Below are 16,936 nucleotides of genomic sequence, written 5' to 3' on the forward strand. Positions count from 1 at the left end.
GGCGAGAAGACCACTGTAGGTTGGAATACTCCCAAAGAAACTTTGATCGCTGGCTGGGTGAGCAGATCTCATTTGGCGTCAACAGGCGCAGGGCAATGCTACCATGGGAACAGGTCAGCTGCATTGGTCCATCATGTACTGAGGTCAATGCAGTCAACCATCACCATTACGGATTGTCACTGATGGGAAGCAGTACTAAAGCTTACCGTACGCTGGATCAGCGAGCCAGCACCTATTCACAACCACAGCCTGATGATGAGAGCAGTGCTTCCTGAATACGACAAATGACTCAGCCCTGTTCTAGCCAGCAATACTGTGTCGCGCTGTTGAATGGGGTAGGACAGACCCGACGACTCGTAAACCGAATCAATACACCCATCGGGTGGTATTGACACGAGGCGCATCACAAGGCTCCTTATTTGCTTGTGGTCGACCTCGGGCAAGTAAGCATGAAATCTGCTGCATGGTGATGCTGGTTCCGAGTATTGTCCTTGCGATCTCCGAGGGTACGGAAAGTATAATTCGCGCGGGGCTCTCCGCCTGTTGTGGAAGCCAACGCTCAGACCGCGCCGCGGCTCGTATAGTGCTCCCGAGCAGGCCGCAAGGGAGCGTCTGCTTGCCCCCGGGTGCTCCAGGAGGTCGCCGGGCATCAAAAGTAAAATAAGAATTCTCCATCGTCCGCAAGACGCCTTGAGAGTACCTGGTGCGATCCTGCGCAACGACAGCGACGACCGAAGACACTAACACCGCAAACTGAGTCTGAAGCTTTCAGACAGGCAGCAGGCGCCGCGACGAAGCGGTCTGCTGTCTCAGGTGGGTCGATACTCGTAGACGTGCGTGATGCTGTCCGTTCGGTTCCAGCCCCTCGGGACAGTTTCTGTGCGAGAGCGCAGAGGCTTGCATATCGCCCACGTGGCACTACGTGAACTTCGTATCAATGTGACAGATGTCGAATCATGCCGAGCCAAATGCGGCAGGTAGTGTACGAGTGAGTTAAGGAAATACTGTTGTTCAATCGCACCGAAAATGCAGCCATCACGGCGACGCCGATGGATAGCGATGTTTGGATCAAACCTTAAGTGGCGCGCCAATGCTCCCGACTCCATGGAGAATTGAAGGCTCGAAGCTGTAACCTTGTGGGGACACCTTCTAGGTTCATCGACGTAGATGGTCGAACAAGGGGCCCAGGAATGAAAAGCAACATGCATGTCGCCCGGAGCCAATGCTGGAGCGGTGAGAGCTGCACTAAATCTGTCATATCCTGAGCCAAAGCAAGGAGCTTCGGTAAGACGTCTCAGCATGCTCCGTACATGGCTATCTACTCCGTATGGCAGGCACCAAAATTTCCCAAGTGTCTGATCCATTGGCGTGGCTCCGAGATTCCGTGGGATGTGTCACGGGTGGTGTTGGTGGCGTATTCTGGGTTCCCAGCCACAAAAGACTCTATCGTGCCCTGCACTCCCGGTTGGCAGATTGTTGTGCTTCGGAGACTAGTAGGCAGAACGTCGTGCGTTGGTCTGCTTTACAAGCTGCAGCCTTTGCCAAATCGTCGGGTCATGTTTCAAATCAGAATATGCGTTTTGGGCCACGGGGGTGTTTTCAAGGCATTTGTGTCACTACTTCTTTCTTGCGTTGGCCCAAGAAGCACTTGTAATTTGACCATCGAGTCGTCAGCCGTGCAGTAATGGGTCAGGAGAGTCAGCAATGATGCAGCCGGCTGGCAGATGCCGATGGTGATCAGAGGCTGGTCTGTGTTGCAGACACCCTGGCACCACGTGGCAGTGGGATAACCGCGAGCCCCGAGAACGGTTAAGTCGTGGTGAGTTGGAACGAAAATCTGTCCGCGCTCGCGACCTCTCACCGCATGCGGCAGAATGTGGCTGCTTCTAGAAGTGATCGACTCGTAGCCCCATCTCTGCCGTTTCGACTTTCCAGGACTGGGCGGCTGATTTTCACGGATGCAGCGGGCATGGCGGCAAGCTGCGCCGTTCATCCTTGTGGCACTTTCTTATGCTCGCCCGATGGGGCTTCTCCCCTCCGTGCTGTCCTTTTGTTTCTCATATCATGATACCGCGAATTAACGAATATGCGAGAGGAAAGGTTTGTCATGTTGCGCCCGGTAAAGGTGATTATGGTTGCTCTCAGACAAACGTATGCCTCGGCTGTTAAATTATCGGCGCTCGGACCTATGGGCTACCGCGTGCTGGCAGGTGAGACTATTCACAGGCGGTTTCCGCAACCAAAACAGTAGCCGCTCTGATAAGCGAGGTGTCTTGCAACGTGGCCAGGTACAGAGTACGTACGTAGCACTACTGTTGTTTTGTGAAGTGCTGCGAAGAGCTGTGCCAGTTGCTGAGCTACCGTATACTCGTACTGTGTACGGAGTATGCTCGCGGATAGTGGAGGCAAGACCCGAGGTCGTATTGTGCCGATCTCGCGCGGAATTAGCATCGGTTAGAGGCACGGCCACAGTAGTGGTCAAAACGCAAGTCCGATACAACGAGAGGCGTTCATGACCATGTGGGGCAATGCCTTTCTACGTGCCCTTGGTGCGGGCTAAGGATGAAGCGGTGGCAGCCTGTCAGGGCCCAAGAGTGCAATAGCTTGGAGAATGCAAGAGCGCGTGGAGAACTAACGCTTCAACTTTTCAGCCAGCCGCATGGAGTAAATCCAGATGCATGGAAGCTGCGTGTCGCCCAAAGCAGCTAGAGCTTTGTACGTACACAGAATGTTGGGTGTGTGGGAACTGTCGCTATATCCGTACCTCATGGAGAGCGAAGTGACAGTCCATCGTCTTTGCGGAGCAAAAGGTGGCAGGTAGCAACGCCAAAAAGGGTCTGTCTCTCGTTAAACAAAAGTAAGGATGCCCGGGGATGCGCTAGGGGCACCTCAAGTGTGTTCATCGATGCCGTTAGCCGCCACGTGCAGTTGGTCAGAGCTGCAGCAGCGTTTAGTGTTGTGGCGCTCGGGTGTAGCACTTCAGGCCCTCCCCTAGGGGGGAGTTACGGAGTACTGCAATGCAGCAACCGAGCCTAGGCGCTACTTTGTCTCGTATGGCAGACGATCAGGGGGACCCTCGTACCACTAAGCGATGCGCAGTGCGCACCCGAGAAATTATTGTGCGGCAAAGGAGCCTTTTTGCTCGATGAGATGCTACCCACGACGGAGACTGGGGCTTGGATTGGAAGTCGAGCGACTGCGGCGTGGTTTCAGGATGCCTGCTTGGTGATATGTGGCAGCCACTGGCCGAGTCAGACGAGATGATTGCTCAGGCGACACGAGGGATGTGCAGAGCATCAGAGATGAGACGGGGGCGATCCGAGGATCCGTTGTGTGAGGAGCGAAAATGGCAGACGATCTGCAAGCATGGCAAGCAGGGATAAGCCACTGGGCGCTGCACCAAGAATGAACAGGATGACGGTGATGACCACTTTTAATGTGGAAAGGGTCGTCGATCCATAGATCGAGGCGAGGTGTTGTGAGCGCCCCTATTGGCGGCTGCCTGCGGGCTCGTCCCAGCAGCGGCTTCTTTAAGCGAAGTCCAAAAATTGAAGTCTTGGAACTGATCCTGGTCAGTAGGCGACCTCGAGTCGTCAACCCTCGCTTGCGAAAAGTGCCCCTCCTCGTGGTCTTGGACATCCTGGGACGGTGGTGATAATCCCGTCCGTGTCTGTTTGAGTAAGAGCTTAAGACAGACGCGTGCGGGTAGACTTGCCGAGCTCCTAAGAATAAATGGGTGCCCGGGAATGCACTGGCCTTCACCACCACCAGATCGCCGAGCAGCTTCAAGATGCGCCACGCCCATGGCTGCATCACGGCGAGCTGGAACGGCGATGCATAAATTACAGGCTGTAACCCAGATCTCCTCGGCCCTGGTTGTACTATCCCAATCGACCGCATCCTTCTTACGTGGGGCTGACTAGGTGGGCTCCCCCAGGCCTGCCGGCAGCCTGTGAGCCTGCAAGCCTGCCTAGTCTCCCCTGGAAAGCTTCTCGCGGGGGGGCCGTTGCTAACTGCAGCTGCAGATCCAAAAGTCTTAACTATCTGTTTACCCTTTTTGCCCTTCTCGCGGGACCCGCCGCAGTGGTGACAATCATAATACGTGGACACACGATGAGGAGCCGAGATGGACATGGGCATGGGCATGAGCATCAAGCGCGGTGGGCATGGAGAGGGCCCAGCCCACGCTCGTATAGTCTTGTAACTAACTGGTACGGAGTACATTCATCATGGCTCGAAAGGGCCACTTTCTTTCCCGCGCCCGTGTTCTTATTCCCTCACTCTACCACCATCTTCCATCATCCCGCACTTCCCAAAAGACCCCTCCGGTGCCCCTTCTGGCGCCCCTCTCCTCGCGTCAGCAAACACTGACTTCGACCCTGAGTCAGGCGCATGGCCCGCTCCCGGATCGTGACCACATTTCAGCGTTTTTGAGGCTGCAAGTCTAAATCTATCCTGCGAGATCTTCGCCAGCCGCCGCCCTGCCCACTTTTGATCTTCACTCGGCTTTGCACATCATCTTGCCGTTTCCGAGTCTGATCTCTTCCTTCTATCGCCCTCGTGGTCTTTCTGAACCCTTCTGACCTCATCCTCAACTTCTTCTCCTCAACTACTGTTCTCCCTCCTCGCTTGAGGCCAACGGTACATCCATTCATTACCGCCCGAGGTTCTGCCATCCACCTGCCGTCTATTCATTCACAACCAAATCTGCTCTACTGGGTACGCACGACAGTTAGCTCTTCTATCCCACTAAGGGCATCATCGCCGGTCTTTGCCGCTGTCAGACCTTCGTCAGGACCTACGGCATCCACCATAACCCGGGTCTGCCTTATGGCATAGGAATTTACATCTCCGTCAAGTTATGGCTCTAGCGATCCGTCCAACACACCCCAGTCCAACTTCCTACCACTCCACCAACCCTCATCGCAGCTTTCTTTCCGTCGCCATGGATCAGCCACCCCAGACCAGGCCTTCGCTGCCTCCCATCTCTAGCTTGATCGAGGCCATGAATGAGCGAGCAGAACAACGTAAGTCTCACGCCTTCGCCTCCCCAAGCAGCATTAACGAGTTGGTAGTCAAGCACGAAAATTCGCCCAAAGAACAGGCCAGGAGAATATCGGCTGGCTCTCAAGGCTCAACCAGTCCCGACCGGCATTCAGTCAGCGGCACACCACGAAAACGTCCACCGCCAACACCAGAGCTGCCACCCGCCTCGAGCTTCAACTTCCAGCGCCCAGCTGAGAACCACTCTCCGACTTCTACAACAAGCCGTGGTCCATATCTGCCACCAACGACAGCAAGCACCAATCCTGGACTGTACTCCCAGCGATCAGCATATCCCCCCGTTCCCGAGCCTAACTCTTATCCGCCCATACCTGAGCCTCATCAGTGGTCAGCAGCTCCAGCCCACCCGCGAACTGGATCAGATCCTTCGCCACGAGACCCGGCTCGAGCAACCAATGCTTCTACGCCTCCAGCAGAGACCGGTCAGGCGCCGCAGGGTCTTTCCCAGCAACGACCTTTGCCGGCCAATTTTCCGCCTCAACTTCCCGCACAAGGGTTGCCGCCAATGGATCCTCAGATGGCCCCGACCTGGCAGCATCATCATTACTATCCACCGGCCAACCCTCCCTCGTACCCTCAAACACAGGAGCGGTACATTTGTCCCACCTGCAGCAAGCCGTTCTCAAGGCCTAGCTCACTGAAAATACATACATATTCTCATACGGGGGAGAAGCCCTACAAGTGCAAGCACGAAGGCTGCGGGAAGCAATTCAGTGTCCGCAGCAACATGAAGCGACACGAGAAAGGCTGCCACGGTGGCGAGGGAGGCAACAGTCCTAAGACTGCATGAGTGCAATGTTTACCTATGTCTGAACGAACGGCAGCGCATTCATTTTTCGGCACGAAATCAAACCCCAGGTTGTTACGACTTTTCATCTCCTTCAGCTAGGAGTAGCGTTCAAGCGAGAGACCCATCCAAAAGACACTGTTTTTATCACTATCTCAATTGCCCTCACAGGCCAGCTGGACCTATTCTTTCTGTCTACAAGTTCGGGTGTTTTACTCACGACCTCCAGTCCTGTCACAGTAGCATACAGCAGCGGTGCATTTTCCGAGCATACTGTATTCCGAATTTACCACGGGTCAGGGATCGGCTTCGGCCAGAAGAAGTTCGTTATGCGGCATTGATTTTAACACTTTCTTCGATGGCCTCCGTGCCGCTTTTGGTGCTTTTTCGTGTAGCTCAACTTTAGAACATGCACCTCAGCGACCAGAAATGGCACATTTCCGTTGACAAGCTTCTGCTTCCTCATGGTCACCCGCAGCAGTTACCTTCAATGCAGCTGAGAAATCGGCCCTGCCGGCCAACGTGCCGTCTCATCCTCGAGCCCAGCGCATCGTATACCAATAGATCATCCTCGGGTGCATTCCTCCGAGCATCAGCCGATCAAGTGTGGCTGGAGCGGGCCACCATGTCGTGTTGGTGGAGACAACCCGACCTTGCGGGAAGGGTCCCATGCGATTGGAGGATGTTGGCGAGCGCGATCGGCGACCATTTTCTTGGTGCCATGCGCCCCCGAAACATTGCTGCTGCTGTTCGTCCGTAAATGACCGATTTTATTAATCAATGTTGCTTTGCGGAGCCGATGAGCTCTGCCCAAAGTCGGAAATTTGGCCCCCCTTTTATGTGGCCGGAAGCGAGATTCAGTGGATGATTTCAGCTCATGAGCTCTGGCTTTTAGCGAACACTTGCATGGCCTGCTCTGGAAACAACGGGTGCGGAAGTTGCATCTTCTGGAGCTGCTCGTGGCTGCCTCGGAACGTTCGATGTGCTTCAATGTCGAGAGAAACATGTCTTCGCTGAGTCCTTCGAAGTATCCCAGGTCATGTTCAGCGAGCAGCAATGCCAGATCTTTGTAAATTGTCAGCGTCAGGGGCCGTCAGAGCCTGAAGCGGGCCTTCTGGTAAGCTAATATGTTGGACGCGCCACCGGGTAAAATCCTATCTCTGAGCTACTATTCAACATGATCACAATGGAGTATGGGGTGATTGCCTCGAGGAGATTCGCCTTCTAACCGGCCTCCATGAGGCTATTGTGGACGCAAGGACGTTCGAGATGCTGGAGCATAGGGCGACTTATTTCCAGGTGAAGTTGAGCAGTGAGATGGTTCAGTATGGGTGGCTTCCAGTAGAGCGGCGCAAGCCTCATGGAACGATGAAGAGTCCAACAATTACCAGTACATGGATCGGGCAGTGGTTGCTTCAAGATTGCCAGAAACATTTCTACAGCGGCACGCTGACAGATGTCTTACCGAAGCCTGGCTGTCAGGTTAACTTCAGTATCAAATGAATACGGACATCTGCCTAGGTAGTCTGCCAGCACACCTACCCAGTGCCAAGGCTCTCATTCAGTCACCAGGTAGGTAGCTGCGTGGCCACGAGCACACAGACCGATAATTTGCACCTTCTTGTTGACATCGACCCTCTGCGTTACCCATTATCCACCACAACATCTCGGTCCGCGCTCTGAGTCTAGGTACGCTTGTGATAGAAAGGCGACATTCTGCAAACATTACTAACTTGTTTGTCCTACAGTCTCTCATCGATAATACTTCCGCCTTCTCATCATCATGCCTCCCAAGACCAGCCTCACCAACGACCAGTTCCTCGCCGCGTGCATCAAGCATGCCAAGACTAAGGTCGAGGTCAACTTCGATACGCTTGCTCCAGAGATCGGTATGAGTAAGGGCGGTGCTAGGTAAGTACCCTCTGGTCTTATATCTTGTCTTTCTGACGTGCATGTAGCAACAAGTATCGCGCGATCATCAAAGGTCTCGAGGCTGAGGGCGCTGCTTGGGCTACCGATGGTAACGACGCCGCCGCCGCCGCCATTGCTCCAGCTCAGGTCAATACTCCTAGAAAGCGCAAGGCTAAGGCTATTGATGCTTCTGAGAGCGAAGCTTCCGTCAAGAAGCCCCGTGCGAAGAAGGGCGCCCCAGCCAAGGCCAAAGTCGAGGACGATCCGAATGATGCTGACGAGTCCAAAATCAAGGATGACGCTGACGCTGACATTAAGGGCAAGGGCGAGGGTGAGGGTGAGGATGGCAATGCTGCCGACCGCAAGGACGAGGGTACTTCCTGAACAACCAGTCATGACCTAGCTTCGTCAGCCACACAGGATGCGACATGATCAGTCCGTGCTACTGATCAGATATCGCTACGGAGACGCCGGCCTCAGGGTACCGGCAAAGCTGGCATTATGCTATTACTGCTAGAGTGTTGGTTGAGGCTGGTTCAGGTTGCAAGAGCACAAAGTCACGACTATGAAGCTAGGTAACAAGCATCATTCCTGCTACAAATGAAGTTTTCTGAAATAGCTTTTTTCATAGGAAACAAATTGCTATCCAACAAAACTGTCCAGAACTTTGCCTCGTTGGCTGTGATCCTGTCGAATTCGAGCTGTGTTTAGAGACGATGAAGCGTGCTCGCGATATCAGTTCAGTAGACTCAATTCAAAAGTCGAGCAGTGTTCAACATCATGCTCTATCCTTCTCGTCGACTTCCTGAAACCCCGATGCGCCACTGCAGCATGGAAGACACCATCTTGGTCCGGTATTGGAGCCCACGACGTTTGCCTCGGGACCTGTGACTGGGAAACACATAGTGAGTTGGATACCTAGAGCCACGAAGTGGACACTTTGCATTCAATACTCAAGTGAATAGTTGCGAGGTTGCAGGGTCTGCGGCTGCCTGTTCGTTGGGTGAATGATCTACTATATAAACCCCTCCCCACATCGAACCAATTTCTCTCCTTCCTCCTTACACCCACCACCTTCATTCCACCTTCGATCTTGTCCACACCCTGTATCAAGCACACTCTCATCATCAATCTCCTCGTTCAAGATGCCCCCCAAGAAGATTGACGCTTCTACCAACGGCGCCTCCGCCATCCTCTCCCAAGCCGACATTGACTACTTGGTCACAGTTCTCAAATCGGTCGAGGGTTTCAGCCCCGACTGGCGCACTATTGCTCCGGCTGTCGGCATCGCTCGCGCTGACAATGCGTAAGTTTCTCTTGAGAACAGGCTGTACAGATATCGGTATACTGACTCTTGTCACAAAGTGGCACCAAGTTCCAGAACATCCTCAAGAAGATGGGAATGAAGCTCGTCAAGGGCAAGTTCGTCGCATTGGACGACGCCGCCGCCCAGCCCACCGCCCAGCCCAAAATCATTTCCTCCAAGGGTCGCAAGCGTAAGGCCACCTTTACTCCCGCCGACGCCGCCACCGACGACGAGCACATCGACAAGAAAGCCAAGCCCGAGTCCGATGATGATGACGAGTAGAGCTACCGATGGAAGTAGTCAGATCATGATAAGTTCGCTATCTGCTACTCTAGAGACTACGAGCAATGCAAGAAGGTTTATCTTGGGAATTGAGGTTTGAGCCAGGGATAGACCATAGATAGCCACAATAAGATGAGTCGACAGCTGAGAAGATTGGATCTTGATCGCGTATTCACTTCCAAAAACTGCCGGCCATTGGATGAGAGTGACTTTTAGCGCGGTAGTGAAGTTAAAAGACTGACTCAATTCACTGCCTGCGCTAACGGTTTTGGGTATTAGCGTGAGGCGGCGAGGCGACAAGGCAACCTGGTAAATTCAAGTTTGCTAGACTTCCAAATGTGAAAGGCCTTGATATCTCTATGTCTGTGCAATGTGATCAAACTTCATGCTCTCGGCTGGATGCTTTGTCACCCTGCCCCATCTCCCACGAGTCGTTTGCCCGCTGCTATCTGTTCTGACGCCCCGGAAGGCTATCTTTAGCCTCGCAAATAATGTCCGTTTCAGCCCTTCGCCGTATTCCTTGGGCTAGCCCTCTGCTGGAAGCCACCAAAAGAAAAACTCGCAGAGAGCCGGAAGGTCTCTTCTTGGATTGAGTGCCGGTGCAAAGACGTCAAACTTGCCGTTTCGAAGCTCGCGGTAGATGAGCCGCAATTCCCAGCGACGTCTATGGACGCGCCAGATACGTATGTCGGTACGGCATCGCCTTCGTACCTCTTTCTGGGAAAGACCGAACGCTGCGATAACAGGTCCCACGGAGTTTTCAACCTCTTCCTCTGAGCGACTGCCAGGGTACCGTGTGGTCTCGCCTTCACGAATAGCTTTGCGCTCGCCGCGGCAACAAGTTTCCCCAGCGAGGACTGTCTTCTCGCCCAGTCAGTGAAGACATATGATTAGGTCCTCTCGGTATAACACCCCGCGAATGGTTGTACTTTCCAACAATCCACGCGTCAGACAACGTCTGTGAGTAGTATGCTCGACTGTGCAGAGAGGGGCAGGTAGCAATAGAGACACCGTGGTTCTATAGCCTGACTTCGGCCTCATCTTACTCTCCTCTGGCGTCGCTGTGCAGTTCGCATTCACCACCTCATTTTCTTCCTCGGGACTTCTCACTTCATCTTATACTCTGACCTCTAGCTTCATCATCTCTTCCTCTCAAAACCACTGCCAATGGACTTGTTCGCCCCTCCTAAGAATCCCTATTTCACGCTACCTGACGCAAAGTATCTACGGGGAAGCAGTCTAGATCTCTCTCCCGTCGCACGGTCCATCAAAGCCATTTACGGTAGGGTGGAAGCCATGTCTGAGCGCAAGCAAGCCGACTTCCTACTCCGCCTCATATCCCATTCGGAGTTTAAGCCAGGCTTCGACTCTATGTCAACAACGTTAGGTCTTCACAACCAAAGCGCTGTGTAATCTCATTCACCTGCCACCCGTGCAAAACAACATACTGACCTTATCGCAAGGAGACAACGCTTGAAGTCACTCTGCGACATGCACGGCTTCAAGTTGACTGGGGAGAACGTGGAGGCCACAAAATCTGTCCCCGACTTCGATCAGTCCACTCTATTGACCATGCCTGAACCTCCCGTCGTAAAGGCCGAGCCCGATGCGACCAAGCCGAAGGCCAAACGCGCCTACAACAAGAAGAAGACCGCCCCCACCAAGGTCGAAGGTGAGCATCCAAGACCATGTTCTGACGCCTACATCACACTGACACGTTTAAACGTAGAGCCCGATCGGGAGACCGAGACCAAACGCCCCGCCCCCAACACTACCAGCCCACCAAGGAAGAGAGCGAAGACTGCTCGCAACATTCCCAGGAAGCTCCCTGGCAAGAGACAGTCGAAGCTTCTGCCCGAGTTCGACAATATCGCGGGCCAATATGGACAGTATCTCGAGGATCTGAGTACACGGGCGGTTAGTGCAATGTTGGGCAAAGAACAGGACAAGACACCCGGGAGTGAGGTCGCCGAGGAGGCTGAGGCGAGCTCACAAGCTTCTACAACCGGAATCGTTGCACCAACCACTTTCGCCCATGTTGTTCATATCCATGACGATGGGGGAGACGAGGACTGAGCCATAGTCTGGTCGGAAGCCACTGCTACTGGTACGAGGGATCCTTCTGAAATGCTTACAGGATCGAAGAACCAACTCTGGGTAGAATCTGTGAACATTTAGGAGCTATTTGCTTCTAACAGAGAATGAAAGTAAATCTCAGCCCCTGGTTGGGGTCTCAGCTCTGCATCTGCGCTCGTTTCCAAGCAAACCTTTCCAAGCAAACCTGTAATAAATGCAATACCGGTTCGGCAAGAAGCTCTGATCGGGCTTTCGTCAGAGAGAAGCGTAAGCAATGATAAAGGCCAAGCCAGCAAGGGATTGTTTCCGAACTGCAACGATTTCGTCTGTGTGCAAGAGAATAAGGAATTCGGATTTTGTCATAAAAGGTGGAAATAGGAAAGGTACCCATACAGTTCAAGTGTCAGCCCTGGTTTAGGGTCCTCACCGACAGGTTTATACGTCTTCTCTTGATTGAGATCATGAGGCAACTCTAGTGCTCATCAGGGAATGCAAGCAGTCTTCACACCCACTACTGGCATATTTCAAGAAACGCAGCACCACATTACAGTAAATTTCAACAACATCCATGACCGGCTTCATCTCCAAGCATGCCAGCACGATCAGATTCTATGCACCTATTCCACCCAACACACAGGTCGTGTAATCCTCGTTCCTGTTGTCCGCACGATCACCCGTCAAACCGTCCCACAACAGGGCGAGTCCGTTGTCCATGATCCTCTCCAATCCACCTGGCATAAAGCTCACTTTATTCGGCTGCGAACCCGCCTTCTCTGAAATCCCCGGAAAGAATTGTACCGCGAACGCCGTCGCGTCTACATTCGCTCGCAGGCACATGCCAAGATGCTTCCTCACACAGACCCTCCAAGACCGCGTCGTAGCGGGGTTCAAAGGCCAAGCTCGCTGGTTGTCCATGCGATGCCCTCGCATGAGCGTACGTCGATGAGCCTGCGGCCGTGCTTGAGCATGTGGCGACCGGCCGGGGTCACGGTTGAGGAGGTTCACCAGTATCTTGAGTGGAGCATCCGCGTCTTCGGGAATATGCCCAGTTCACACCATATCATCCATAGGGTTCAAAGCAAAGGCAGTCTGGCGGAGGACAACTGGCAGACAGTAATGGTGTCATGTATTGTAGGGAGATGCAGTGGGTACATAATGTTGTCGATGCTGCCGGGAAGGGTCGCCAAATCGAGGACGAAGCCGACGACGTGGATTTCGTGAACAGGGAAACCGTGAAGATCAGATACCAGCAGTCGCAAGATGAAGGTTCGGGAAAGGTCTGAGGTTGTACAGAGCATGGGTATAAGTGCAGAGGATGCTGCCGGTTTCTGCAGTTGGGACCGCCTCGAAATACTTCTATACTTACTTAATCCTTCCCACAACACCAGACATTGGGGCTGAAAGACTTCGAGTCAACGGTCGATCATATCACTGATTTCAATGCTATCTTCATCAGGGCCCGAACATCTTTCCTTGGAAGTTGAATGACGCGCAGTCCTCAAGGTCGCCCAGACTCTTGATCCACTGCGGAGTCAGGTTCCCTGCAGCGGCGCACCTGTGGGTGCCAATCGCGGCGTAATCCCTGCGTCGATCAGTGGACTTACTATCCTATCGGCCAACTCCTCTTTTGTCGTTTATTCGACCTATCAACTCCTCAATGCTGATGCTATGGTCGGCCTAAAGCATGGCTCGGTGCGTATCGCGCCGACTAGGACTTGTCCGATCATCCTTCGATAACGCAACATTGGCACCGCAACCGAGGCTCGATGGCACTTTCAAGGGGTTGCGCCCGACCTGCTTCAAGTCACACAAAAGTGTCTGTGTCACCAGGGCCATCAATACCATTAGGAAAAGATATAGAGTTCGGTGGGTTTGTGAGCTCTTGTGCCATCTCTAGGACTCCAACTCTCCTCTACTCGGCTACCGGAAGGTGGACCAATCGTTATGGGCCGCAATTGGGATCATCTCAAGCAGCGGCTGCAAGTGTGAGTGAGCCGCCCGATTGGAACGGTCCACCTCGGCCTACGATCAGTACTGACATTTGTCGCCCAAAGGCCCAAAGATCATGACTCGTACTATGAGAATACCACGTGGTGCAACCGCGATCTGATTCCCATGCCGCCCGAGAGACGAACTTTCGGCGTCTGGGGCTATTTCGGTAGGGCAACGAAGCAATATCTACTTGGAGCTTTGACTCACGAACCACAGGATACTGGACCGTGTCAGGATCCTGTATATCCGCCTGGTCGACGGGTAGCACGCTCCTGGCCTTCGGCCTTACGCCCCCACAAGCGATTGGCGTCGTGGTATGTCCATCTTACAACGGAGCGTTCGTGAGTGACTCACATTTGGTTTAGATCGTAGGAGGCGTCCTCACTGGCCTCCTGGCGGTGGCCTGTGGCTGGATGGGCGAAGTCCACCACATCGGTTTCACCGTCGCGTCTCGGTCTTCTTGGGGCATGCGTGGAAGTTATTTTCCAGTCATCCTCCGCGTCTTTGTCGCCTGCATGTGGTTTGGTATGCAAGCTTTTTGGGGAGGACAGGCCACAAGAGTGCTCTGGGGAGCCATTATTCCAGGTAAGTGGCTGCCAGGCTCGGATGAGCGAACATGATATCTGATGACCGTAAGGCTTCGCGCACATGAAGAACTATTTCAGCGAGAGCTCGCATCTCCTGACTAACGACTTCATTGGCTTGTTGATATGGATGATTGTTTTTGTGCCACTCGTGCTGGTGCCACCAGAGCGCCTGCAGATACCATTCGCGATCTCTTTTGTGCTCTTTGCAGGCTCTTGTTTCGGTATACTCATTTGGTAGGTGGACTTCAAACACTGTCTGCCTGATCCCGGTGGCTGACCATCAAAAGGGCTGTTCACAATGCCGGAGGACCAGGTACCATGTTCTACGAGACTAGTACTGGCGATGATGTGGGCTGGGCATTCATGTTTGGCATCACTGCAATCCTAGGTGCCTGGGGTGCAGGAACCTTAGGACAATCTGACTGGACTCGTTATGCCAACCGCAGATTCGCACCGACGCTTTCCCAACTGGTCGCAGCGCCAATCACGATTTCCGTGACTGCTACCATCGGCATCATTGTCACGAGTGCGGCCCGGGATGTACTGGGCGGCGACATTCTTTGGAATCCAATTTACCTACTCGCGGAGGTACAGGAGCATTACGACTCCAGCTCCAGGGTAAGAGCTGGCGTATTCTTTGCGAGCATAGGGTTGGTAAGCTCGCAGCTTGCGGTATGGGACCTCCCAAATATCGGCTACAAAGCATGGTCACTGACCTTGTTGCAGATTTCCGTGGTTCTGAACTCCGTGTCTACCGGCATGGACATGGCAGGCCTCTGTCCAAGGTACATCAATATCATTCGCGGCAGCTACATCATGGCTATTATCGGCATCGCCACGCAGCCATGGCAGTTATTGAATACGGCGGACAAATTTCTCAAGGTTCTTAGCGGCTTTGGAGTTTTCATGGCTCCTGCTACGTGAGTGCTCCTTATTACCCTATCGAAGATGTATAAGCCGTCTAAACAAGCTATTGAACAGTGGTATCTTGTTAGCTGACTATCATGTCGTCCGCCGTGCAAAGCTGAAGCTCAACGATTTGTATACCAGTGACCGCGCTGCCATCTATTGGTTCAGTGGTGGCCTCAACTGGCGAGCGGTCGTTGCTTTTGTAGCCGGAGTTTGGCCTCTACTGCGTAAGTCGCACTGTTTCCTGCCTTCATTATTGCCTCCGGCTAACATACTGCCGCAGCCGGTCTGGTCGAAACTGTGAACACTACCGGCGCTTCTGTCGAAAATGGCTGGGTCCGCCTCTATCACCTCACATTCATCATCGGCGTTGCCATTAGCTTCGTCGTTTTCTGGGCTTGCAGCCATTTCTTCGCACCTGATGGGCTGGGACAGGAAACTCCCTTTTTGGGGGACGCCTTCCATGGAGAAGCTGCGGATATATCGGCCGCTCAAGACGAAAGCAGTGAAAATGAAGGTGACGGAAAGAAGTTTGCGAAAGAGCACGTGTCTGCTTGAGGCGTCGATGGGAAGGGGGAGTCAGTCGGCCTCATGGCCTGGATTGCTCCCTTGATCCCGAGCTCCAAATTCAACCTGGCCAGACAAGCTTACGTTGGATTGCGAAGAGGAATGATGGCTATCAATACAATAGATCTCCCATTACATCAGCTAGTAAGTTGCGTTGAGACGCATCTCAATATACTCATTTGCATTGATGGCTTCATACTTTTTCGGTTTCGTCTCACTCCAGCATCCAGGCAGGCAGTCAATAGTCTTATCACGGTCCGCGGTGACAAAGTAAGGCATCGAGTAGCGAGCCTTGGTCATACCATCGACCATGGGTGGTGCCCTCACACGATGCAATGTCGACTTGAGGATGTCGTTGCTCCACCTCTGCAAGAAATCCCCAATGTTCACCACGATTGTTCCAGGGATGTAGGGAGCAGGATTGAACACGCCCTTTTCGTGCACGTCCTCAACTTCGAGACCACCCACCGCGTCCTGGAAGAGTAGGGTCATGGTCCCGAAGTCGCTGTGTGCGGCGATACGCTCCAGTTTACCGCCTCGGAGCAGTTCAGCTTCTACGGGCGGATAATGTAGCAGCCGCAGCTGATTGTCCTGCTTGGTGTGATAGTCACGCAGAAACCCCTCTGGAAGACCCATGCCGAGCTCGATCGCTTTCAGTAAGTCAAGTGTGGCGTTGTAGCAGGTCGCATAGAAAGTGGTCATGTAGTTGCGGAAACCGGGCAGCACTTCTTCCGGAACCCAAATGTTGGGCGTATGTTCATCGTCCTCGCGGCCAAGCTCGAAGGACTCTTTGAAATCCGGCGCTTTGCGGAGCTCTGCGATTGCTGCTTTGTCGTAAACCATCTGGACGACTTTCTCGCGTCCTATGCCGGAATAGCCTCGATGGTACCATCCTTCGGGAGGATGTGGCGCTAGATCCTTGTCGGGTTGGGGAAGCTCGAAGAATCGGGAGCTCTAGAGAAAGGTCAACCACTATCACCGACGTGCAAGGATTTTCTTAGGGAGGTCTTGCCGTACCCAGCGGAAGGCTTCATCCACATCGTCCTGGGGAATACCATGGTTCTTGATATAGGCAAACCCAACGTCTCGGAAAGCCTCGAAGACCTTCTTACCAGTCGCACGAGCCTCTTCGGCCTTGCCCGTGCGGATGGGCTCTAAGTCGATGACGGGTATTACTGACTCGTCTGATCTTGCAATCATATTTAACAGCTTTTGCTCTGGCGTGGCTCAAGGTAAACGGTGAACTCTGTGGCGATCGGGCTTCTCAAAACCGGGTTGGAATTGACAAAACACGAAGTATACAGATCAAGAGTAGTGATGTATGCTCCTCCAAATACAAGCAGCGCTGTAATGCTGTTGAAGCTGATCGTAGCCACTCATCAACGTGGGCGACTGGAGTGAAGAGGCACAGCGGAGTAGCCCGCATCTATCCCACGCACCGCCTTCTCCGACTGT

The 16,936-nt window shown here is 53.4% G+C and overlaps 6 protein-coding genes across 6 annotated transcripts; 5 read left to right on the top strand and 1 right to left on the bottom strand.

Annotated features, from left to right (window-relative positions):
• Positions 1–4,945: 4,945 nt before the first annotated feature.
• On the top strand, positions 4,946–5,854 carry HMPREF1541_04620 (uncharacterized protein; the record flags this gene model as incomplete). The annotated part of the gene is made up of 2 exons (XM_008718964.1): positions 4,946–5,027; positions 5,076–5,854. 2 exons carry the CDS (start codon positions 4,946–4,948, stop codon positions 5,852–5,854), a joined length of 861 nt encoding a protein of 286 aa, XP_008717186.1.
• Positions 5,855–7,634: 1,780 nt separating this feature from the next.
• On the top strand, positions 7,635–8,146 carry HMPREF1541_04621 (uncharacterized protein; the record flags this gene model as incomplete). The annotated part of the gene is made up of 2 exons (XM_008718965.1): positions 7,635–7,762; positions 7,810–8,146. 2 exons carry the CDS (start codon positions 7,635–7,637, stop codon positions 8,144–8,146), a joined length of 465 nt encoding a protein of 154 aa, XP_008717187.1.
• A 761-nt stretch (positions 8,147–8,907) lies between these two features.
• HMPREF1541_04622 (uncharacterized protein) lies at positions 8,908–9,350 on the top strand (the record flags this gene model as incomplete). Its single annotated transcript, XM_008718966.1, has 2 exons — positions 8,908–9,068; positions 9,128–9,350. 2 exons carry the CDS (start codon positions 8,908–8,910, stop codon positions 9,348–9,350), a joined length of 384 nt encoding a protein of 127 aa, XP_008717188.1.
• Positions 9,351–10,841: 1,491 nt separating this feature from the next.
• HMPREF1541_04623 (uncharacterized protein) lies at positions 10,842–11,426 on the top strand (the record flags this gene model as incomplete). Its single annotated transcript, XM_008718967.1, has 2 exons — positions 10,842–11,022; positions 11,080–11,426. 2 exons carry the CDS (start codon positions 10,842–10,844, stop codon positions 11,424–11,426), a joined length of 528 nt encoding a protein of 175 aa, XP_008717189.1.
• Positions 11,427–13,370: 1,944 nt separating this feature from the next.
• Positions 13,371–15,472, top strand: HMPREF1541_04624 (uncharacterized protein; the record flags this gene model as incomplete). The annotated part of the gene is made up of 9 exons (XM_008718968.1): positions 13,371–13,411; positions 13,481–13,584; positions 13,635–13,732; positions 13,784–14,003; positions 14,056–14,239; positions 14,293–14,677; positions 14,732–14,925; positions 14,987–15,141; positions 15,198–15,472. The coding sequence occupies 9 exons, from the start codon at positions 13,371–13,373 to the stop codon at positions 15,470–15,472; spliced, it is 1,656 nt and encodes a 551-aa protein (XP_008717190.1).
• Positions 15,473–15,622: 150 nt separating this feature from the next.
• On the bottom strand, positions 15,623–16,681 carry HMPREF1541_04625 (uncharacterized protein; the record flags this gene model as incomplete). Its single annotated transcript, XM_008718969.1, has 2 exons — positions 15,623–16,435; positions 16,499–16,681. The coding sequence occupies 2 exons, from the start codon at positions 16,679–16,681 to the stop codon at positions 15,623–15,625; spliced, it is 996 nt and encodes a 331-aa protein (XP_008717191.1).
• Between the last annotated feature and the right edge of the window lie 255 nt (positions 16,682–16,936).

This window comes from Cyphellophora europaea (genome assembly GCF_000365145.1).
Source record: "Cyphellophora europaea CBS 101466 unplaced genomic scaffold supercont1.4, whole genome shotgun sequence".
Taxonomy (NCBI): domain Eukaryota; kingdom Fungi; phylum Ascomycota; class Eurotiomycetes; order Chaetothyriales; family Cyphellophoraceae; genus Cyphellophora; species Cyphellophora europaea.